The sequence below is a fragment of the Rhinolophus hipposideros genome, assembly GCF_964194185.1.
Source record: "Rhinolophus hipposideros genome assembly, chromosome: 2".
Classification (NCBI taxonomy): domain Eukaryota; kingdom Metazoa; phylum Chordata; class Mammalia; order Chiroptera; family Rhinolophidae; genus Rhinolophus; species Rhinolophus hipposideros.
In genome coordinates this window covers 99,727,483-99,751,782 of record NC_138048.1, presented here as the reverse complement: position 1 = coordinate 99,751,782, position 24,300 = coordinate 99,727,483, and the positions used below count along the sequence as shown (strand labels likewise).

General features: G+C 38.6%; 1 protein-coding gene across 6 annotated transcripts in view; it reads left to right on the top strand.

Annotated features, from left to right (window-relative positions):
- The first annotated feature begins 487 nt into the window (after positions 1 to 487).
- The window catches only part of SCAF4 (SR-related CTD associated factor 4), a 61,043-nt gene continuing 37,230 nt past the window's right edge, over positions 488 to 24,300 (top strand). For 2 of the 6 annotated variants that reach the window (XM_081073851.1, XM_081073852.1), the window contains exon 1: positions 493 to 933. In XM_081073851.1, coding sequence (XP_080929977.1) covers positions 904 to 933 — 30 coding nt within the window. In that variant the 5' untranslated portion in view covers positions 493 to 903. Of the gene's footprint in view, positions 934 to 24,300 lie in introns of all 6 variants that reach the window. The other 4 variants (XM_081073854.1, XM_081073850.1, XM_081073853.1 and 1 more) reach the window with 3 other exon arrangements.

Genomic DNA, 24,300 nt, shown 5'->3' with positions numbered 1-24,300 from the left:
GCACCCGCAGAGGCTGCACCCGCAGAGGCTGCACGGGAGCCTGCAAAAGCTCGCACAACCCGCTGGGGTTACATCCTGCGCCCTTTGTTCCAGGCGGCATAGAGCCCGCGGCTCCGTGCCCGACCGACCGGGTCGGGAGCAGGGCCTGCACGGGCAGAACGGCACACAAAAACGCACCGGGGAGCGCCGCATGCAGCAGGGGCGCGCGTGCGCGCGGACCACCCCCCTGCCAGCCTCCCGGCCCCGCTAGCTCCCGCGCTCCGGCAGCCCTAAGCCGACCCAGCCTCGCCGCTCGGCCTGCTCCCCCGCGCGCCGCCGCCGCGAGCGGGAAAGCGCCCGGCGTCCCGGCGTCCCGGCGTCACGCGCCAGCGCCAGCGCCAGCTACTCGGCGCGCCGGGCGCGGGGCGCGGGGCGGGCCGGGGGCGGGGCCAGCGCGGGCGGGGCGGGGCGGGAGCCGGGCACAGGAAGCGCTGGGAGGCCCGAGCCGTCCCAGGGTGCCCCGCGCGGCGAGGACTCGGGCCGCTGCCGCCATCCCGCTGGCGAGAGGGAGAGAGAGAGGCCCGCCCGCTCACCGGCCGGGCCAGTGTGGGCCAGTGCGTGAGGGCGCTGGGGGCCGTGTCAGCGAGACCCAGAGCGCAGCCGCCACCACCGAACGGACATGTTGGAGTCCAGCGCCGCCGCCGCCTCTTTTTCCTCGTCCTCCGAACGGGACTGAAAGGGGGCCCGCCACCCCTGCGCCTCTGCCCCTGCCTCAGCCGCCCGCCCCGCCGCCTCGTCTCAGCCTCTTTCTGCCCGACCTCTAGCTTCGCCGCTCGTCGCCTGCCGGTTTCCCGGCCCCGCTCGGCCGCGGCGCGAGGTCTATGTGACCGGCGGGCCCGGAGCAGCCGCCGCCGCAACGCGAACATGGACGCCGTCAACGCCTTCAACCAGGAGGTGAGGGGTGCTCGGGGCAGGGGGGAGCCCGGCCCGCCCTGGGAGCCCGGGCGCCGTTTCTCCCGCCGCCGTGGGTTTAAAGCCTTGGTCGGGGTGGGGACGCTTCCTGCTCCGGTTCCGGAGCGACGGGGCCTGCGCGGAGCGGCCTGTGGCCCGGGGAGGTCGCGGCGGCCACGGGCGCCGACCCCACGCCCCTCCCCCACCGCTCGCCCCCGGCGGCGACCTGGCCCGCCTCCCTCGCCCCCTGCCGGCCGCCCCCGGCCCGCGTCCGCGCCGGTTCCCCTAACTTTGCCCCCTTTCGGCTCCGGGCGCTCACGCTCTCTGCTTCCAGCCCCGTTACTGGCTTCGGCTGGCCGGGGAGCCCGCAAGGGACTAAGAAAGGAGCGCGGGCGGGCGTGCGGCTTGGGGGCGGGGGGCGGGAGCGTCTGCGGGTCGCGGGGCTGCCGGCTCTGCGGCCTCCGCTGCTGTGGCTCGGGCCGCGGCGCGGCGGCGGCGGCTGGACTCTGATCCCGGGTCGGGGAGGAGTTGCCGCGGGTGTTCCTCCCCTCCCCCTTCGGAAGTGGGCTTCCTACACGGGGAGGGGGCGGCTCTGTATCACTTCGGGTCGTGAACACAACACTCTCTTGGGTTCTGAGGCCCAGCGTGACACCTAAAAAGTTGAATGGGAGAGGAGCGCGTTCGCCCCGCCTTAGCCCGCTGGAAAGCCGGCTTCGGCCTCCAGGCCCCCCCGCCCTCACGCCTTCCGCGGTAGTTAACGCTCAGCTCGGCTCTTCGGGAGCATTGGTACGTGAAAGCCTCCCCAAACCGGGAACAAAGCTGCCGGCCACATTACAGCTCTCTAGTTTTATCCCAAGTCATTCCAGGTGCGGCGTAGAGTCCACACGTCCTAGTCATCAGACTGGATTGGGGGGCTCTGACCATTGATGGTTTAAAATGCAGCTCCAGGGTGGAAACTTGTCATGCGTTGAGTTGGATTATCTTCATTTTTCAAATACTACAAATAAACCCAATACTTAAAAAAAATATGTACTAGTTCTAGATGTCTTGATGCGAGTTAAAAACTTGCTATGTCTCACAATGAGGTTTTGTAGACTCACTTGACAGACTTGTAACAAAATTATAGTGTAATAACTTTCTTGTTGTTGTTGTAGTGTAATAACTTTCGATTTGCAGAGCCATAATAATGGGACCCTCCAGTAAAACTGTGGTTAAGACTGTTTATTGTCTTACAAAGTAATCTAGAAATGATTTGTCTTCAATTGATGGGTACATAAAATGTCTTAACTGCAGTAGTTGCAACTGGTGTTGGACAGTGTCTTGCAGGGTTCAGAAGTGATGATTTTCAAAATAACGAAATAATATTTCCTAATTTTTGATGGCCAGGGGATTTGTGATAGTGCTTCAAAGATTTTAGGATCCTGAAGGTAGAATTAACTGGAATGTTGGCTCCATGAGGCCCAAATGAGAGATTCTTAATGTTCTTTCCCTCCTTCCCCCACCATAGCAGGTGCTTGGCAAGTACTTTCTGAATGAATACGAATTTATACAAATAGTACAACAATTTTTTTTAAGATTATGAGTACATTTCTTTCCAAAGATAAAAACTGGATATTTTTATGACAATTTTCAGTGAACAGGGATTTTGTGTGTTTAAGATCAGAAGTATTTAATTCTCATTCAGGCATTACGGAAGTTGACATTAATCATATTATTAAGTAAAGAATCTTTTGTTAATTCTGGAAAAGTGTGATTGTAGTTTTTACTTGGAAAAATAAAAATTAGGAATGATGTTGACTCCTTGAAAAGGGGAAATGGTATTGTAAACTTTTTAAATGTACAAAATGAGAATTTTTTGTTATTTCTCATTTTCCTCAAACAATTTTCATTTCCGTTCCTGGTCTTACTTTATGAACTGCAAATTGCTCTATGTTAGGTATATGTTGCTAATTGCAACTCTCTTCTAAAGCACACTGTCTTTTGGAGAAATCAGTCTGACTTTAGAATCCATCTTTTGCCTGCTTGATTTGAGTGCTTCTCAGTTATTTCTCCCCATTTGTTAAATGTTATTTATTAGTTCTTTCTAACCTCAAATCTCCCATATCTTTCTTCATTTTACAAACTTTTGAGTGCCCACTCAGCTGCAAAATCATGTCCTGAATACAGTGGCACTACGGAGGACCTCTGCCCCATAGGAGTCTAGGCTAATAGAGGACACAAGTTAAACAAATAACTTCAATATGTGTTAGAACAGCTTCCATTGGGACCCTTATAAAGTAACGTGGGATGGCCATGGGGCATCAGTGAAGACTTGGGAAGGGAAGAAGGTAGCAGTTTTGGGATTTCAGAACGTGTAGGAAACAGATTAAAAGGTAACTGTGCTGAGAAATAAGGGAACAGTAGTTTGACTCCGGAGGCTACTGGCAAGTAAGGATGGTTAAGTAGTTTGGGGCATGACAAGTTTTGCGCCTAATGTGTTAGAGTTCCCTTTTTAGACTGTGGATATGCTAAAGGTTTTAAGTCCTGGGGTGATACAATCAAAATACTGCTTGATTTGTCGTATGTATTGTAGAAGGCAGAGATGTGGGGAAGAATGGCGGGTTGGGGGTTGAGGAAGGAGAGAGAAGTAGAATCTGAACTTGGCATGTCTGTAGTGGGAATGGAGAGGAAGGGAAGGATGTGGGCCAGGGGCATCCATGGACCTTGGCATCTCATAGAATTATAAGCACCATTTGCCCTGACATTCTAGGTGCTGAGAGAGTGGTGACGCCGTTAACACAAGTCAGGCAGTCTCAAAAGCATATTTAGTGGAGGGGAAAATATGTTTGGTTTTTGAACAGCATGAGTTTGAGTTTGAGTGAAACAGTCATGTGGAAATTTTTGGCAAGCAGTTGGGTATCTGGGACTCAAACTTGGAAGCAACCAAAAGATAGAGGGAGACATCCAGGAGTCATTCTTAGATGTGCTGTGAAGAAATTTGAGAGGGGGAGAGAAAAGGAATTCATATTTAATAAGCATCTATGGCATGTCAGGCAGTTTATATATACATATCTAATTTAATATTCCTACAACCTTACCTAGATATCCATTTATAGGTGAGGAAACTGGTTTTCAAAGAAGTTAAATAATACTTCTTCCAAGGGCATGTTGCTAGCTAATGGCGGAGCTGTGATTTGAATTCAGATCTTTCCATTGTAATTGCTGCCTGATATCACTTTGTGTGATATCAGGAGAGTTGTCACAGGTTAAGAAAAAAGGTAACCAAAATTTTTGAGGGTAATAGGATCTGAAGTTTAAGGTTGAGTGGTGATGAGGGAGATAAAATAAGAGGTAGCAAATGTAGTCTTTTTTAGAAGTTTGGTTGTGAGGGATTCTAGGGAAAGGTTGCTTGAGGATGAAGGGAAGGAAGAGCAATTAACAATGTACTAGGCACTGGTGCTAGGCCGTTTGTATGTTTATATAGTATATATTAGGTCTTAGCCTTGGTCGGTGGTATTCAAGCCCTGGTCTCTATTAAATGTGAGTAGAAGTTTGAGCATGTTGGGGGAGGGGAAGTATAGAAAAGAATAGTTTAAAGCAACAAGAGCGGTTGGTTAACTTAGAGCAGGGTTGTCCAAACTGCGGCCCGCGGGCCAACTGCAGCCTGCGATCCATTTTTTATTGGCCTGCAGCAAATTCCAAAAATATATTTAGTTTACTTAAATAAACCAGGTAAGGCAATACATACTTCACCTCGAGTGAGTGAGTGGCCCAGCGGTTTGTGTATTTTACCGCATATGGCCCTTGCTGAAAAACGTTGAAAAAAGTTTGGACACCCCTGACTTAGAGCAAAATTGTGGATAAGAGGAAGGAGTCAGATTGGAAACAGGGATAAAAACAGGTCAATTTCTATGATGTGGAAAGGAAGATATTAAAAACACCCATTTAACAGGACTTTTATGGCAAGACACTGTGGTAAGTGTTGTAAAAGATGAGAATATGAATGAAAAAAAATCAGTGATCATTATGGCTACTTGATTGAGTTCTGCTATGTTTATACACTCCTTAACATGAAGAGTTTGGTATTTGGTAAATTTGTTGAATGAATAAAGGTTATAGATTGGATTTTTAAAAAATCCATTGGTTGCTATTTTAACCTTTAATCTTCTCTAAATCCAAAAGAATATATCTTCCCCCCTACTTTTTTTTTTTTTACAGCATCTATGATTTTAAGATGTTTAAAGTACAAAAATCGTGCAGAGAAAATATAAAAGAATTGACAGTTGTTACTATTTTAAGTGTTTTTAATTTAAAAACAAAATATAAATTAAAGTCCTCCTTTCTTCCCATCCGCCCCCTGCCCCATGTCAGGGCCAAATAATGGATTTAGTATTGATCTCTGGTCTGTAAATAATACATAATCTGTGTTTTGGTATACATGAGTAGTGTATTGTACATATTCTGCACTGTTTTTTTCCCTCTCAAACATTAATACTATAAGATGTAGTTCTTTCTAACTGCTATGTAATATGCCATCATTTGAATAAACCATATTTTTTAAAATCTGGGTCACCAGTTGATAAACATATAAATTGTTTTTTTGCTGACTAACACTGCAGTGAACTTTCTCAAACATGTCTCCCTATGTAAAGAGTTTCTCTGGGACAGCTGTTCTCAACTTTGAATTTTGACTCCTTTAAACTCTTAAAAGTTAAGGACCACAGAAAGCTTTTGCATCTACTGATATTTACCATATTAGAAATTTAAGCTGAGAAATGTATTAAAAATAACCGTAAATCCATTATATGTTAACATAAATAATATTTGTAATGAAAAATGTTTTCAAAACAAAAAAAATTAGTGACAAGAATGACATTGTTTTACGTTTTGTAAATCTCATTTAAACTTTGGTTTAATAAAATTTGGATTCTCATACCTACTTGTTCAGTCTCTTGCAATCACACATCAGATAACCTCTGGATAACTGCTGTACAATTGTGAGAAAGCAAAGAAATGAAAAGAGCAAGAAATGTCTTGGTGTTAATATGAAAACAGTTTTTACCTCACAGACCACTGAAAGGAACTCAGAGATCCTTGGATTACTTTTTGAAAACTACAGTGCTGAGGTGGTGTACATATGATGCTACTTTGAAGCATAGGAAGAAAATATGAGTACTTCTATTACATTCATTTTTATCTTTAAAATCAGACAGAAGTTAAGCTGTGTGAATACTTGATGTATGAATTGATGCTGGTGCACTCGTCCACTTGAGCTGTCAGTCTTGAGCCACCATGTCCTGAGGGAAGAGTTGAGCTCCACATCTCAGTGGGGAGCTGGCCTATTCCCAGTAGAAATGGGTCTGTCCGGACTAACGTGTATTTTACCTGTTGGTTGTTAGGTGTGATTGTCTTCTACAGTTTAGCTCATATGCTCAGGATACCTTATTTTTTTTAATCTGTAATATTAATTTTGGTTGTTGTAATCATTCCTTTCTTCTCTGAGAGGTCTATAAAGAAATGGACAAAACTGAAACAAGGTTCTTACACTGTGTGTGAAAGAAATGTAGAAGACCAGGGCAACAGTTGAAGTAAAATTGGAGATTACTCTTGCCTCATATGACCATGTTAAGCTGTTATCACAAGGAGTTTTGGATATTAAAAGTTACAGTTTTACTCCTCTACACTTTCTGGACTCTTAGAGAATTGCTTATCTCTGACAATAGTAGAGGTCTGGCTTTATGATGAGTGGAGTAAAGCTGACTTTTCAGAGCTTTCTGTATATATGTCACTGATGTTCTTATTGAAAATATCCCACTCCCAGGCCTATCATTTTGGTAAGTATTTTGCTTCAGAAAAAATTACATGGGCACATGATAAGGAACTGATTTAGAGAAAAATTGAAATAATGGAAAAGTTGGCTTATAAAATCTTGTAGAATTCAGGAGCTAAAACTACCTAATAGAAAGTTGACAAAATGGTAGTGTGTGTGTGTGTGTGTGTGTGTGTGTGTGTGTGTGTGTTTTGTTGTTTTTTACCAGGTAAAAATTGTAGGTGGTTCTCCTCTACCATGGAGCACAAGTGAATATAATTTACTTCAGCATTCCAGGTAATTTTTCTATAGATAACTGCATACATTCAAATCTCAATTTGAATACACCTTGATAACATGGTAGGAAAAATGTTGTTACATAAATGATGAACTTTTAGTATTATAACATTTATTGAGATAATATGCCGAATCCTTTGTTTTTGTTTTTGTTTTACATACTTTAGAGCAAAACATAAAACATTCATGATGGGCTGAAAACAAACTACACTGTGTTCTCAGGTATACGGAATAAGCAGCTTACCTATTAACAGCTCAAATTTTTGGTAACATTGGTTGATTAATAATACTATTCTGTTCCTGTGGAGCCACAGGAAAAGGTAGAATTGCTAGTTGTTAAATTTACATTAGGATTAGGCCGTAGCAAGATCTGTTGTGAGCTTAGATTAGAAGAGACATGTCTACATTTCTGTTAATAGTAAGTGTAATTAATAGTAGTGTGCTGTTACAATTATTTTTTCAAGAACTAGAAGATTTCACAAACAATATTATAATTTATTATATACCCTGGCTGTCTTCATCCTGTTCAGTATTTGCATGGCTTATTTATTATTTCATTGCTTTATAGAGATTTTTATTGGTGCTTGTGAAGGCATGAATAAATATATAGAAACCTTGATATTCCAGTGAAGCATTGGACAGATTAGCAGTGAATTCAGCAAGAAATCCATGTAACTCTGGAGTGGAGTTAAGAATTAGAGACCACGGTTTTGATGGGGAGAAAAATAAAAGCTGGCCTCTATGGTTCAGTGAAAATTGGAGGGCTATCCCAGTACCTCTTTTTTTTTTTTTTTTTTTTTTTTTATCCCAGTACCTCTTGAAAGTTATAATTTGTGTTTGGCTAATTGGTGATTTTTGGTATAAATCCATGTGGGTCTGTAATCCTAGATGGAAGAAACCATAGAGCAGTGCTCTGGAGCAGAACTTTTTCTTTTTTTAAGATTTTATTGGGGAAGGGGAACAGGACTTTACTGGGGAACGGTGTGTACTTCCGGGGCTTTTCCAAGTCAAGTTGTTGTCCTTTCAGTCTTAGTTGTGGAGGGCGTAGTTCAGCTCCAGGTCCAGTTGCTGTTGTTAGGTGCAGGGGGCACAGCCCACCATCCCTTGTGGGAATCCAATAGCCAACCTTGTAGTTGAGAAGACGCGCTCCAACCAACAGTCATCTGGCCACCTGAGAGCTGAGTGGCAGCTCATTGACTTCATTCTAGTTGATGAAGGCGCAGCTCACTGGCCCATGTGGGAATGGAACCGGCAGCCCCGTTGCCAAGAGCCCACGGTCTAAGCAACTGAGCCACCTGTCCACCCCTCTTTTTTTTTTTTTTTTTTAACACCCTTCTACAGCAAAATTATTTTCAGAAACAATCATGAAATCAGCCAGGAAAGAAACTTAAAGTTACAAGTAAAATAAATGTTACAGTGGAAAAAAAAGGTAACTGATTAATATTTTTCAATTGCATTAGTACTTTTTGGGGATAAGTAGAAAAAGTTATCTACATACTGGTCTGTCACAATAATGAATAATAATAGTCCAGTTTTTTTCAAGCCTGAACTTCTCGTTTGTCAATGACTGTCAAAGTTGATCTTCATAATTTGTGTTCAGTAGACAGTTATAACCAGATTTATCCATCTTACCTTCACCCCTAATTGATTGGAGAACACTTAATTTTAATTACAAAAATTGTACATGAAGCAGCAGATATACAAATAGATGGAAAGTCTTAAACATAGGTTACTTTTGGCAGAAATGTTTTAAAACCCACTTCACAATAAATTGTAGAATTCACAATACTATCCATGTCTTTTCCAGCATTGATTGTGGTGACTTTCAAATGTCTCCTCAGTCAAAAAAAATTCACCGAAATATTTTCCCCCACACATTCAGTATGGGTTTCTGTTGTACTTGGTAAACACTTTTGAAGTTGTGTGTAAATGTCCGCATCCTTAAATTTTGTTGCATAGTAATGGCATTCTCTTTCATTTTTGTTCATGGATCTGGAAGCTTTGTCTTCCACTATACCTTTGTTCCAAGCTGATTTTGGCTATTTGTCAAGATTTATACCAGGAAAAAAAAAGATATTTCAGGAAAGAATGTACTGTTTAAACACAGGACTGTACGTATGTACATACGTATGTACGAACCACAGGATTGGGGAGACGAACTGAGCTTGAGGAGAGTGCTGACTATTTCTTTGTAGTGATTCTCCAAATGAACAGGTGTAGTGAATCTGCGTGTTTGGAGCATTGACCACATTAGGGTTTCCTAATTGAACTTAGAATAGAGTCCTTGTTAAAGAATACATAATAAAAATGTATAGATTTGATACTTACATATTGTTAAAACTTAACAGTAATCACAATAATGTAATTTAAAACTTAGAGTCCCAGTCAACAGATTATTTTAGGGGGAAGGAGTATTTTACATCCTTGAAGTTATTAGAATTACCAGTGCTTAGTGGTAGTGAAATGATTTTCAGTTTTATTGTTGTTTTTAGAGTCTTTGGAGACAATTCACCCACTTGTTGCCTGCCTGTGGTGGGCTTCTCCCATTGCCCCTTTAAGTATGCTGTTACCTTCGAGAGCAATAGTTGACCAAACCTATAGTCTGTAAATCTCCCTCCACATATCCCTAATATGTCTTTATGTACTTTATCGTGAGTATTCCACTTTGTTTCCTCCTCTTTGTCAGCTGAATTTTAGCTGGAGTAGAATTATAATATCCTGCTTAAAGGAAACACAATATGTGAATTTATAGTAGTACACCTTTTAAGCCTTTAGGAAACAGAGAAAATACTCTTTAAACTTCAATGGCTATACATCATGTAGTTCACTTTAATTAAGAGATGCTGAATGATAAATCACTTTAGATAGGACAGTGAAGTTTGGGGTTCAGTTGGAGATGAGTTCAAATTTTTATGAAGGCCTTTACCTTGTTTAATAAATGTAAATGCATATTTTATAAAGTTAGGTTTTTAAAAATATATATGAAATGTCCAAAATGGGAAAATCCATAGAGAAAGAAAGTAGATGATTGGTTGGGGCAGGGGAGAATGGGGCGTGACTTCTAATGGGTATGGAATTTCTTTGGGAGATGATAAAAATATTCTAACATTAATGTTGGTGGTTACACAACTCAATATACTAAAAACCACTGAATTGTACACTTTAAAGGAGTGAGTTTCATGATATATGAACTATATCTCAAAGCTGTTTAAAGAAAAGTATAAAACCATTAGTTTTTAACGTACCATTTTCATTTTGTTGCTTGATCTTATTTTCTATCAGGTTAAAACAATACCTAGTAGCTACTCAGTGTGACACTAAATTATTTTGTTGATCCTGAATCCTAAGTTTGTTCAAAGGATATCTTGAGTTTTTACATGCTATTTTAAGATCCATTGGGGACAGTTCAAGGGAAGGACAGGAAAGGAATCCTGCATTTGCTTATATACCAACGAGATGCCAGCTAATGGGTTAGGTGTCCGAGGTCTGACAATTAAGTTCACAGACTCTTCCTAGAAAAAGTGCGACATATCTCATTGCTGACTATCACTATGGTCACCTTCGAAGTACTGCCATTGGGAAGCTATGCACTGACGCCAGAGCCTAGTCTACCTCTCAAAGCAATTTTGGAACTCTTTTTTCTGGAATGGCCATCAGGCTGTCGTCGTATTACCCTTGATGTCCTAAATGTCATCAAAATGTCTTCCTTTCAATATTTCAACCTTCCTGGTAAAGGAAAAAGTCACTGGGGCCTGGATCAGGTGAGTAGAGAAGGGTGTTCCAATACAGTTATTTGTTTACTGGCTAAAAACTCCCTCACAGACAGTGCCGTGTGAGCTGGTGCATTGTCGTGATGCAAGAGCCATGAATTGTTGGCAAAAAGCTTAGGTCGTCTAACTTTTTTGGCAAAAAGCTTAGGTCATCTTAACTTTTTCACACAGCCTTTTCAGCACTTCCAAATGGTTAACTGTCCAGCTGGTACAAATTCATAATGAATAATCCCTCTGATATCAAAAAAGGTTAGCAACATCGTTGCAGAAAGTTCGCAAACCTAATTGTCCAACCTGACCTCGTATGTCTTTTCGTTCTTTCCATTTTAAAGATAAGGAAACCAGAAAGGTAATGTGAATTGTCCAAGGTCACACAGTGTAGAAACACTGGTTCTGAGATTTATCTGAGCCCAGTCCACAGCCCCATATGGCTGCTCTGAAATTTTTAAGCAGCTATTCTTTGTCTGCTGGATCCTTTATGAAGTGAGAGGGTTTTCATTAAACAACTTTTGTATATTTGAAACATGGCTATAATGTATACTTGGAAAGATTTGTCAAAGTTTAAGAATAAGGAAGTTTGGTAAGTTTTTAAGTCATCCACAGTAATGCAGTAGATACAGTCAGTGTTTAAACCTTAAGATAGGCTTTTAGGCATTTATATTTCTTATACTAATTCATAATCACAATTAAACTTTTTAATTTATTGGGGATTTTATAAATGCTAACATTTTCCATTTTAGTCCCATGATTGTGCATAGATCCAGTCATTACAACTTTGTGGAAATAACTGGGGTATAAATAAAATACATAAAGTATGGGATAATTTTTGTTCTTCTAATCAAATGATTTTATATCCTGGAACCAATTTTTATTTCTTCCATTGAAGTCTACGAAGAAATACTTAAATACGAAGAAATATTTAATTCACAAAAATGTTTAATTCACAAAGTGTACTAGTGAGGCACAGTAAAAGTGATTTTGAAACCTGGCATCTGTGCTAGTAAAGTAGAGCAATGGCATGGATACAACATTTGGCCTATTTCTTAAGCAAGTGAAAAGGAAGGAGTTGAAGATTGATTGCAGTTCAGTGAACCAAAATGGAGGTGAGGAATAGAAAGTGACCTGTTGTGATAAGCTGGAACTGAACACGTTAAAGCTCGGCTGAGGGAGGCAGCCTTGGGTCTAAGTGAAAAGTCTGAGTGAAGAGTAGACCCTTGGAAATCGTAGCAGAGTTAGTCTTAAATGAAGAATAAATTAGGGCAGACTTTATAAGTAAGTCATCAGAAAGTAACTACTTAGAAAATTAGTTCTGCCAGCAGCAAATGGTAACAGAACTAGGGCTTGGTGATATAATTAAAAAGTGAGAAATAATGCAAGTGAAGTTTTAACTACTGTTTGCTGTATTACTATATTCTGTTTTCTTAATGCACATAGAAATATAAATCAAAAGTGGTTTCAATTTAGTATTAACTGTATTTGTACTATGTGTGTATTTTGTAAGAAGCTTTGTAAATTTGCTCCATCTTAGGAATATTTCATATTAATGTCTTGTCTCTATACCCTCTCTCTAACCAAGTGGAAATTGGTTAAACATTTGGGTTTCAAAGGATTTGACTCTAGGGAAAGTAAATAGAATTTACATGGGAGTAAATTATGTATCATTAATTAAAGAGATGTTTTCTATAATGCACAGATGTCAACAAAAATTTATTTCAGACAGTAATTTCTCCGATTTGGGGTTTATATCCATAAGGGCTTCCGTTAAAGATTTAAAGGGGAAAATTTTTAAATTTGTTTTTAAAATTTTGTTTTAGCAATTTTGAAAAGTTTTACATATTAAAGATTCATAAGCCATTGATTTAAACTGTTAACTTCAAAAACAAGGTTTACTCCATGGACAGGTTGTGTCTTATCTGATAATGATGATTCTATATGTTTACTATATTTATAATCAAAGCTAGGGAAATGCATCTTTGTGTCTCAGACACAAATTAAAGTTTTTTATTTTCAAATACATGAATTTTAATTTTTTCATTTCAAAATTAATGCAAATTAGGTAAATTTAAATTAGAAAATAAAGAAAATATCTCACCACATAACGTGAACATTTTTGAGTATTTCAGTCTTTTTTGCCTCCTCCACTTGTGTTTAGAAATAAATTTCTAGAAATAAAATTGTTGGTTTAAAAGATTTGGACATTTTCTTTAGTTCTTGTTATAGAGCTTTAAATTTCCCTCTGAAATTAAAACTCCATTACGTCTCATTAGCAGAGTGTTTGTCCTCTTTGCTTTTTGCTAATTTACACTCAATAATTGAGTTAGATCTCATTACTTTAATTTGTACTTCTTTGACTAATTGCATTTATTTGATTATTGAACTTCTTTGTTTATTAATTAGCTATTGGGGTTTCCTTTGTTAATTGAGTTACTCCTGTACATTTTTCAATTTCACTGTCTCTCTTACTGTTTGTACATACAATATTATGCTTTCAGGTAGAATGGCATAGTGGTACTTAATGTGGTTGGCTTGTGGCCCCCACCCTGAATCCCTCATCACGTTAAATTTCCAGCTTTCAAAAAGCTTTAGCTTGATTGTTGCTTTCCATTTTATATCCCACATATGAGTGAAATCATATGGTTCTTGTCCTTCTCCATCTGACTTTGTTTAGCATGATACTCAATATCCATGCATGTTGTCACAAATGGCAGTATTTCATCTTTTCTTACGGCTGAGTGTTCATTGTATACATGTACCACATCTTTATCAAAACAAACCCAGACACAGACAACAGTATGGTGGTTACCACAGGGGGAAAGGGGTTAAGGGGAGGATGAAGAGGGTAAAGGAGGTCAAATACATGGTGATGGAAAGAGACTAGACTTTGGGTGGTAAGCACACAATGGAATATACAGATGAGGTATTACAGAATTGTACACTTGAAACTTACATAATGTTATTAACCGTTGTCACCCCAATACATTTTTAATTTAAAAAAAAAGTATTAGTTCAAACAGACCTTAGGTAAATAACATAAAATGAAATACCAGGTAGGAAGGGACAATACAGATTACCTAATTGTTCTAGCAGTAACTATTTTATGGAGTTGTCTTCAGGTTGTAATTAGATGGGCAAAGTATCTGCAGAAAAAATGATTTAAGAAGTTTTTTCCTAATTATCTTTTGTTTAAAAAATTTAATGTGGGCCGGCCCGGTGGCTCAGGCGGTTAGAGCTCCATGCTCCTAACTCTGAAGGCTGGCGGTTCGATTCCCACATGGGCCAGTGGGCTTTCAACCACAAGGTTGTCAGTTCAATTCCTGGAGTCCCGCAAGGGATGTGGGCTCTGACCCCTGCATCTAGGATTGAACATGGCACCTTGAGCTGAGCTGCCTCCCGGATGGCTCAGTTGGTTGGAGCGTGTCCTCTCAACCACAAGGTTGTTGGTTCAACTCCCGCAAGGGATGGTGGCCTCGCCCCCTGCAACTAGCAGTGGCAATGACCTGGAGCTGAGCTGCGCCCCCCACAACTAAGACTGAAAGCACAACAACTTGAAGCTGAACAGTACCCTCCGCAACTAAGATTGAAAGGACAACAACTTGACTTGGAAAAAACTCCTGGAAGTACACACTGTTCCCCAATAAAGTCCTGTTCCCCAATAAAAATCTTTAAAAAATATTTTTAATGTGTACTTTTACAAAGTGTTTATATGTTACCAATAAACATTAAAGTTATGTGGATTTAACTGAAGCCGGTGTGTCTAATATATTGAGTCAAATGAACAAAAGAGGAGGAAAGACTAGAATTAAATGCTTTGATATCTGCATCTATCGGGAGATTTGAGTACCAGCCTGTCTCTCTGAGGGTACATATTTCTTTTTGGAAGTGTTCATATTTTTCTTTAAACTTTGTAATTAAATATTAATAACAGGAGCTTAAGGCAAAATTTATAATCTTGGAGGTCATAATAGTTAAGAATACTGGATATAATCAATATAATTCATTGTAAAATACATTTAAGGAAAGCAAATTTTTAAAAGTTTTAAGGGTAAAAGATTAGGGGTAAGTATCCCTTGAAAGAAGTTCTGAAAGGAAATCATGTTTGAGAGATTTAAAAGACTTTAAAAAATTATTTAGTACATATTCTTCTAATTCTGTTCATTGCTTTGACAGCTTAATTTCAAAAAATAGGAAAAGGTATAGTCCAGAAATCGTAAGCTTGATGCCAGTAACTTTTATCTCTGCCAGTTCTGTTAGTTTCTTTTATGAGTTTCTAGAAATTTCTAGTCACTAGGAGCCAGAACAGTTTCATTTACAATTTATAACAGACCAAATTAAACTTTTCTTTTGTAAAATATGTGTTGTCTAGTAAGGACTATAAACCAAATATTTCAGAAAGATAGTTGTCATTTCATCATGAATACATTAGAAAAAAATAGGCAGGATGAGAGTATACTGTTAAGTGAATTTTAGCTGACTGGCAGTGTCCGAGGAATATCAGATAAGGTCATCCTACAAGTAGATTCTGTTCTTTGTAATTTTCAAAAAACCATTGAGTTGGTGGAAGGCGTATGAAGCAGGTTTGTGAAAGTTACAAGCGTATTGGACCTGCTGCTGCATCAAATAGCAGAAAATGATTTTCGGACTACCTGAGTAGACTGAAAGGACTGTCAGAAGCCAACATAAAGTCAACATGAAGACCTAGTTTTTGATACATATTCCAATGAAAACAGTCCGTTAAAATTGCAAATTAGCAGTGAATTAAGTACTGTTTTAAAATAAGAAATAATGCTACCGCGCCTCCCTTCCCCACTGTGTCCCATGTTTTGAATCCTGGAACCTGTGAATATGTTTTGTCACCTTCCATGTGAAAAGATGTGATTAAGAATCTTGAGATAGATTAATTATCCTGCATTATCCAGACGAGCCCGGTGTGATCCAAAGGGTTACATTAAGAGAGGCAGGAGAGTCCGAGAAGGTGAGATGACAGCAGAAACAGAGGTCAGGGAGGAAGGAAGGTGGATGTTACACTATGGCTCTGAGGACAGGAAGAAGCCCTGAGCCAAAGGCACGTAGGCACCCTTTAGAAGCTGAAAAAGGCAGTGGGTTTTAGAGCCTTCACAAGGAATGCAACCCTGCCAACACTTTGACTTTTAGACTAGTAAGAGTCTGACCTCCAAACGGCAAGGTAATAAATTTCTGTTGTTTTAAGCTAGTAAGTTTGTTGTAATGTGTTACTCCAGAAATAGGACACCAACACAAAAGACAATCCACTAGATTCCATTAACACAGGAATACATCTGGACCCTGTCCATTTTGGAATATCATACTAAAAAGTAATTAGCCAGGATAGTCAGATCTAGAAAACATTGTTTGGCAAATAGTTGAAGGTGTTAAGTGAGAGGGAAACATGCTTAGTTATCTTTAAATATTTTATCGTATGAGAGAGATCACTGTTCTGTGTTCCAGAGGCAGATCTGGAATAGGAGAGGGAAGGTATCAGAAGGGAGAGTTGAGGTCAGTACAAAGGAGACTGCTGTAATCATTGCATCGGATTCGTTAGGAGTTCTGGAATCTGCCAGGGGTACTGTAAAAGTGGTGATGCATTTGGTGTGAGTACTAGAGTCGGCACTAAAATGCTATGCAGCTTTACAAGTCTTTGATACCGTACATTTTCTCTATAAGGAAGATTTCTAAATGCAGCATTTGGATAGTAGATGTAATATAGAAAAGATATGGTAAGCCATAACAAAAAAAAAAATTAAACCGTGAGTATGTGTGTAAAGATTGCCAGTGCACTGTATAGCTCCATTTACTGAGCCACTTCATGTCAGCTATACTGGGCTAAGAGATTTATGTACATTATCTCATTTAATCCTAACAGCCTTGTGATGTGAAGTGAGTACTATTAATTCTCCTTTTCAGATTTAAAAAATGATTGAAGTTTAGAAAGTTTAAACTTGTCAGAGTTTATACAGTTAGTAAACAGCAGACTATCATATTACTTTGACTAACCCCAAGCACTGAATTCTACAGGTGTTACATGTGAAAGATTTTCATTCCTTAACTTCTCTTGAAACTTTTTATTGGTATAAGGGATCCATGATGAATGGTTCTTCATAATTTTTAGAATACTTTGTGTGACGCCCTCTATATGTCATGCAGCAGGACCGTGTTCATATTTAGATTTTCTCATAGTCACTCAGCTAGTGACAGCAAAGTCAAACTCATCAGTTGCTGGCAAGTATGTTTTTACTACTATACTTAATGCCTTCAAAGGTGGTCTTTACCTTTTGGCGCCTACTGCTGCTATTATTCTATATAAGAGAATTGCATGGTTTTCTCGTGTTACTTTGACACATTTGTTTTCATTGACAGATGCCATTAATTGTGATACAGGCTGTAATTGTAAGGTGAGTGCTGCACCTAATGATGTTTATTGAGCACTCACCTGGTGCAGGTGATATACTGGTCATTCCATGTGCAAAAACTAATTGAGTTCTCATTGTTACCTGTGCAGTAGATGATAGTAATACGAAGACACGGGCTTACAGAGCTAAACTAATTTGCCCAGAATCATCTACATGGCTGGACCCCGTTTCAAAACCAGGTCTATGTTTGCTCCAGAATACCACATTGTCTGTTTTTTTCATTAGTAGTTTATTGGAATAATGTTTTATAGTTTTAAGCCTATATATATAAAGCTAGTAGGTTTTTTCCTTAAGGTTTGTTGGCTGAGGTGTTGGTCAGAAATAACTAGAGACTGAATTACCATTACCCCTGTTTCTACTCTGTATATACTACTATGTGTATTTAAACTTCATTGAAAAATATGAAAAAAATTTTTTTGACTTGGCAATGTTGCTTTTTTCCCCAGTTTGTCCATAGAAATGTATTAATGGTTTAAGGACTACACATTATTGAAAGGTGACCAGCAGTTAGTCTGTGTTTTATTTTCCTCGTTTTCAAAACAAAAGAATTTTTCTCAGTTATTGCCTTGCATATTTTTTTACCATGACCCCCACAGTAAGAATTAAAATTTTACATTGAGACTCAGGTGCTGTGAATATACTTACCAAACACAGAAGTGAGAAGTTACACCAAATAGTACTTACCCTTACTCTGTACAGAACTGTTACATATTATTTTTACTCTATTCCACTAAAAGGTTCTGTCATACCCATTAAGCTCCTTTTTTATAATCTAATGTATCTCAACCCACAGTTTGAAAAATACTCCAGGATTGTCGCCAGGATTCTTCCTTTTTTCAACAAAATTATGTGTAATAATAGTAGGAGTAACAGTTGATGTCTGTTGTGTACTTACTCTGTGTGAGGTGCTGCATTAAGTGCTTTTATGTGTTCTTTGAATTCTTAAACTTCCCTAAATAAGTAGGGACTAGTACACTCATTTTACAGATGAAAGAACAGTTTCTCATAGCGAGTGGTGGAGTCAGGATTTCCCAGGTGATTGATTGGGCCTGTGTTCTAATTGTTACTCTTAACAGAAATTTGTTTTAGAAAATTCAGTAACTATAGTCTAAGTCTTAGATCATCACAAGGTTGTGTACTTTCAGGAGATTTCCTCAGCCAACATAGGTCACCATGACAGTGAACTCTTTTTATTTAAAATTATTCAATTGCCACCTTGCTCTAGATTCAGGTAAGGAATCAGTACATTTTCTCTAAATTTGTTGCTTGGCTGGACATACCAGGTTACCTCTGTGCCACTTTTTTTCTGTTTTTAAGAAATCTTTGGGTCCAGTCCCTCATAACAAATATATTTTAGCATCATCATTTGGGTCTACGTGCATGTTTGTTTTTTACTTGACTGTATTGTCCTTATCATCTTTAATGTCTGTACTATTCCTCTATGCTAATGTATTACAGCATTAAATTCCTTATTGTTAGGTACTTATTAGAAAGGATTTGAGCTTTGGGAGATGATAGCCCACAGGTTGAGTTTACTATTAATTAGCTGTATGACTTAGAGAAGATTCTTGAACTTCTGTGCATTAGCGTTCTCGTCTGTAAAAATGAAATTATAATATCACCTCACCGTGACGGCTATTAGTTTTTCTATCCAAATAAGTAGTGTACATAGTTCCTGTAAAGTGTACCAATTGCAGCATAATAATTTGGGTCTCTAGCTAATGAAGGCATTAATCTCAATTTCAGGGGACCTGTTTCATGAATTTGTGCCTTGAAAAAAATAAGTGAAATATTAGTAACATTTATTGAGCTTTTAAAAGGTAATTTTTTAAACCCAGTTTTGAAACCTCAATATCTGCCTGTAGTGTTTTTCTTCATAAATTATATCAAATGCATATTTACATGTAAGTTTTAAGAGAAGCATTGGTAAAGGAAAGTAAAGGGCATCTAAAAAACTTAAATGCGATGGAAGCCTTATAATGCTAACAGATATTTTAATGATAGTCACCTGTAAAGCATTGAAAGATGACTCTCTTCTCTTTATGTTCCGAACACTGAGCTTACTTACTAAGCCGCTTACTAAGCTCTCAGATATTTGTTGAATGAATGAAAAATGATCCAGTACTGCATTTCTTCCTCATCTGCCATTGATTGCTTAACCAATTGGACTTGGGCATCACTTTCAAAAACTAGCATGAATTCAGCCACCCAATTGTCAGACTGAATGAACAAGGTTGGTTTGTATCCTCAGAGCATTTGACCTTTCCAAATGCCTTTGATTTCTTGAATTGGTCTTGGTGTTCATTTGTGCAGCGCCCTACTCTATACCACATTGGAATTTTTGGTATATACCCTTGCTAGGTATACGTTCTTGGCTCCCTTCTTAATAGAAGTTCCTTCTCACCATCCTCATGGCTTCTTGATTCTGTGACCTTTCAGTTTCTAGCCTGGATCACTCTTCTGTGTTCAAGATTCATATTCTAGTCTCTGCCTGAAGTCTCTGCCTATATATTCAGCAGGCATCCCAAATTCAATATGTTTTATTATTATCCCTGAATCAATATAATACATAGACAGGCACATGTGCCTGGTTGATATTTTGTCTGTGTTCTCCATTATAGTCAATGGTCTCTGCATGTACGAGTCAGTAAGCAACATTGTATAGTGTGAATATGCTGATAGGGATTGTGAGCTTTCAGATCAACAGATTTTAGATTACCCCATTCCCTGGTTATCACCCAAAACAGATGTAACAGAATCTATGTTTGTTGTCAGTGTTATTGAATAACACACCACCAAAACCCAATGCTTCCATGTAGCAGGCACTCAAATGTTGGTTCCCTTCTTTCTTTCAAAGTCGTCTTTTCTTTATGTAATGTAATAACATCCTTCCTCTGTGTTTTAGATGATAGCACTTGAAGGTTCTCTTGCTGGTCTTTTGCCTGAATGATGGTTATACTGCTATATGGTATAGTTTATTTTGATTTTCAAAGTAAATTATAGTTTAAATATATGGACTATTTGGAGTGTTTCATCAAAAGGTACACTGGTCTGGTCTGTCATGTGTGCTCAGCTGGGTATTTTTATTTTTTTATTTTTTTATTTTTATTTTTTCAGTTGATTTTTTTTTATTAGTTTCAGGTGTACAAGACAAGGTAATACTTAGACGTTCATCATTTATATCCCTCACACTGTGAACCCCCTTCCCCCCATCCATTATCCCTCCGACCTCACACCCAGTCATCACGTTATATATATAAAATTATAGTTGGCATTCATTAATGTTTAGCTTCTGGTGTACAATGCTATGATCAGGCATCCACATTATCTCTGAGGTGGTCTCCCAAATAGGACGCATGTCCATCGGATACCCAACAAAATCTTTACAACATTATTGAATAAGTTCCCCAAATTAATTTTCAGAAAACCCTGAGGCCATCTTGTGGTTACCAGCTGCTTCCTAATCCCTTCACCTTTCCCCTTATCCCCAACCCCCCCTCCCCGCCCCCGCCCATCTAACAACTCTCAGTTTTTTCTTTGTGTCCTCAAAACTGTCTCTGATTAGTTCATTCACATATTCTTTTCTTTAGGTTCCGCATATAAGTGAGATCATATGGTACTTGTCTTTCTCTTTCTGACTTATTTCACTTAACATAATATTCTCTAGATCCATCCATGTTGTTGCAAATGATAAGATTTCTTTCTTCTTTATGGCTGCGTAATACTCCATTGTGTAAATGTACCACAGCTTCTTAATCCAGTCATCTACCGAATGGCATTTCGGTTGTTTCCATATCTTGGCTATTGTGTAAAGTGCTGCAATAAACATAGGAGTGCATACTGATTTTTGAATTGGAGTTTTTGATTTCTCCGGGTAGATGCCTAGGAGTGGAATTACTGGATCATAGGGTTCAGCTGGGTATTTTTAATACATGGCAAGTTGCTTACTGCTGAAATAAGTGCTTTTTTGGAACATTAAATGAATATTAGCCCTGGCTTAGGCTTCATTAGAATATGATATTCTAAGCTTTTAATGGCCAGAGAATCAATTCTCACTGTTGCTCATCATTAAGATACCTATATAAACTTTTTCCCCACCCCTTTTGTCTGCTTTAAGGAACAGAAAAGGAAATAGAACAATAGCAATAAATTTTATAACTTAAAAATGGTCAGAATACACCCTTTACAAATGTATGTTGTGTATTTCATGCAGTGTTGATATTTTTTGAATTTGTATTTAAATTGAACTATTTTAAATGGTTTCATAGTTTCTCATTGGTTTATATAATTTCAAAGATTACTATCTCCTTGCTAATTGTTTTCCAACAATTACCATTTATTCTCAAGGATAATTTTTATTACATTGGTAAATGAAAAAGAATTATGACCTTATTTATTTAGTCTCTTTTTAAAAAATGAATTCTGGGTTAATATCTTTGTTTCTCCTATTTTCTGTATCTTAATATTATTTATGGAAAAATTCTACTTTTCTCTGCATTTATATTGATTATAAAAATCATACTGATATTTCATACTACTAAAATTATTGTTATCTATAGTCCTGTTGTATCTGTAGTTTTAGAAAGCTGAAAATTCTCTGAATTTTTAGAATATGTTTCCAGGCAGGGCTGTTTACTCTGTACTCTGGGAAGAAAGACTTGTTCATCCAGCTGGCCTCTTAGTAGTAATCTAGTAAAGGTCCATGTCTTAGGGATTCCATATTTGAAATATTAACATTAATTGGAAAGAAATAGAAATATGATTCATATAAGATTGATTATGCTCAGGAAGGTCTGAAATGTATTTTGAAATATCCTTTTATTCAGGTGAGTATGTGCCTGTGATTAAACAAAACAAACAAGAATTTAAGAAGCTAGACATAAGCTTCTTGATGTCAGGATTTTATCCTTATAATCCTCTGTGGGCTCTCATTATATCTTGGTTGGATTTAAACTCTCACGGGAGCTCCTGATTGTTGGACTTACTGTTGTGTGATTTGTTAAATGTGTTATTTTTATTCCTGACTAAATCAAGACATTGTGAACTCAGCTTTATAATGGCATTTTAAATTTCTTGTTTGATTTAATATACGTGTTTCTCCAAATAAACCTTAGAATTATTTCAATTCTCCAAAATCTTAGTGAGGTTTGGATTAAAATTACATTAAATATTAAGTTACACTATTGCCACTTTCAGTCCAGGAAAATTTGTTCCATTTGAATCATTTTTGAGTTTTTCAATAAAGTTTTGTAATTTTTTTGTTGCAGGTTTTATAAATTTCTTAATGTTTTTACTTTTTTCTTTTTTGCTATTTATTTAAAATGATCTTTTCCCATTGTATTTTCTAAATGGCAGTGCAGGTATATAGGAAAACTCTTGATTTTCCTTTACTAGCCAAATTTTTAAACTTAGTTCCAAAAGTTTGTTATTCTTAGTTAATAGATTGCAAATACTGTATTTCCCCGAAAGTAAGACATAACCAGCAAATAAGTGCTAGCATGATTTTTCAGGATGCTCATAAACCCTACCCCAAAAATAAGCCCCAGTTAAAGTCGTCAGCCAGACAGACGCATTGAATTATAAAATAATTAAATATAAATAAATAATGTTATTGACAATACTTAAATGATAATATAAATTATAATTAAGTATTTGTAAATACCCAAGTGGGCACCTTTGGAGGAGAGGTAAACGCCTATGTAAACAGATGAACTTGAGACTTATTGCCGAATGACCACTCAGAACACAGACACAACGCATGAATAACGTGCACACTTGATAATGAACGGACATGGCTGTGTCTAATATGAATCTTCATAATTCAATACGTCGTGTGTTGTAACGGACATACTTAATGTACTTGTGTGAAATAAATGTTTTCTGAATTTTGGTGTCTGCAATTTTTCGTCGCTTTTGTGTGGACCATCATTCTTACCTATCATCATTTTTGTTGCCACTCCTGTCTCGTAAGTCTTCAGTTAACATTTGATTTAATAGGAGATTTAAAGGGAATAATATTTTGACCCCAGACAAGATGAGTGCAGAAAGAAAGAGCTATTCCGTCGAGTACAAGAAAGGTATCGTAAAGGACTCCCGGGGCAAGAATCTTACAGCTTTCTGCAAAGAGAAAAAGTTGGATCTCTGAATGGTTTGAAAATGGTGAACAGAGTACGATGCCTCAGTCAACAGGTGGACGAGGGAAATGCTAAGAAGCACCAGTGTGGATCAGGTCGACAACCATTATTTCCTGAGCTGGAAGACATCATCTGTGAATGGATTGCTGACAGGAGACCAAAGACTTTGGTTGTGCGCAGGGCTGATATTCAAGCATTTGCCCTTGCAGTGGTACCACAGTTAGAAATATCACCAGAAGAATTCAAAGCATCATATCATTGGCTGGATGGCTTTCTTCAGCCATGTGAACTGTATCTAAGTTCGACAACACTGTTCAATCTGGAAGATGCTGACGTTATTAAACGTGCACTTGCATTCAATCCCTTTGTTGATGGCATCGACTTTTCTAAATATGAGCTCTCCAACATGATTGCTGTGGATGAGACTGCAGTGTTTATGGGCCAAGGATCTCAAACAACAATTGATCAAAGGAGTGCCTCGTCAATCTACATTCCCCCACTGGTTATGAAAGTGCACGTGTTACCTGTATTTTGGCAATTCGTCTGAATGGAAAGAAAGCCCCACCTCTAATCATCACTAAGGGCAGGAAAGATAAGGTTGAACATGTTTCAGGCATTTATGTTCTTGAAACCAAAAAAGCCTGGTGCACACAAGCAGTTGTAAGGAAGTGGGTCGATTTAATGCTGCCACTTGTTTTGTGAGGTGGCCAAAGAGGTCTGCTAGTCTCGGATTCAGCCAGCACTCACCGCGCCAAAGACATGAAGAACTTCCTTGCAGAGAGAATAGATCAAATAAAGATTCCCGCAGGAATGACTGCCCATCTCCAGACTCTTGATATTCCAATAAACAAACCAACAACTATTTGCACATGGAAATCAATGACTACGTTGAAAATAGAATGGAGAGAAATCAGCGTGGAAACTTTGTGAAGCCTAGCCTGAAAGAAGTCGTGACT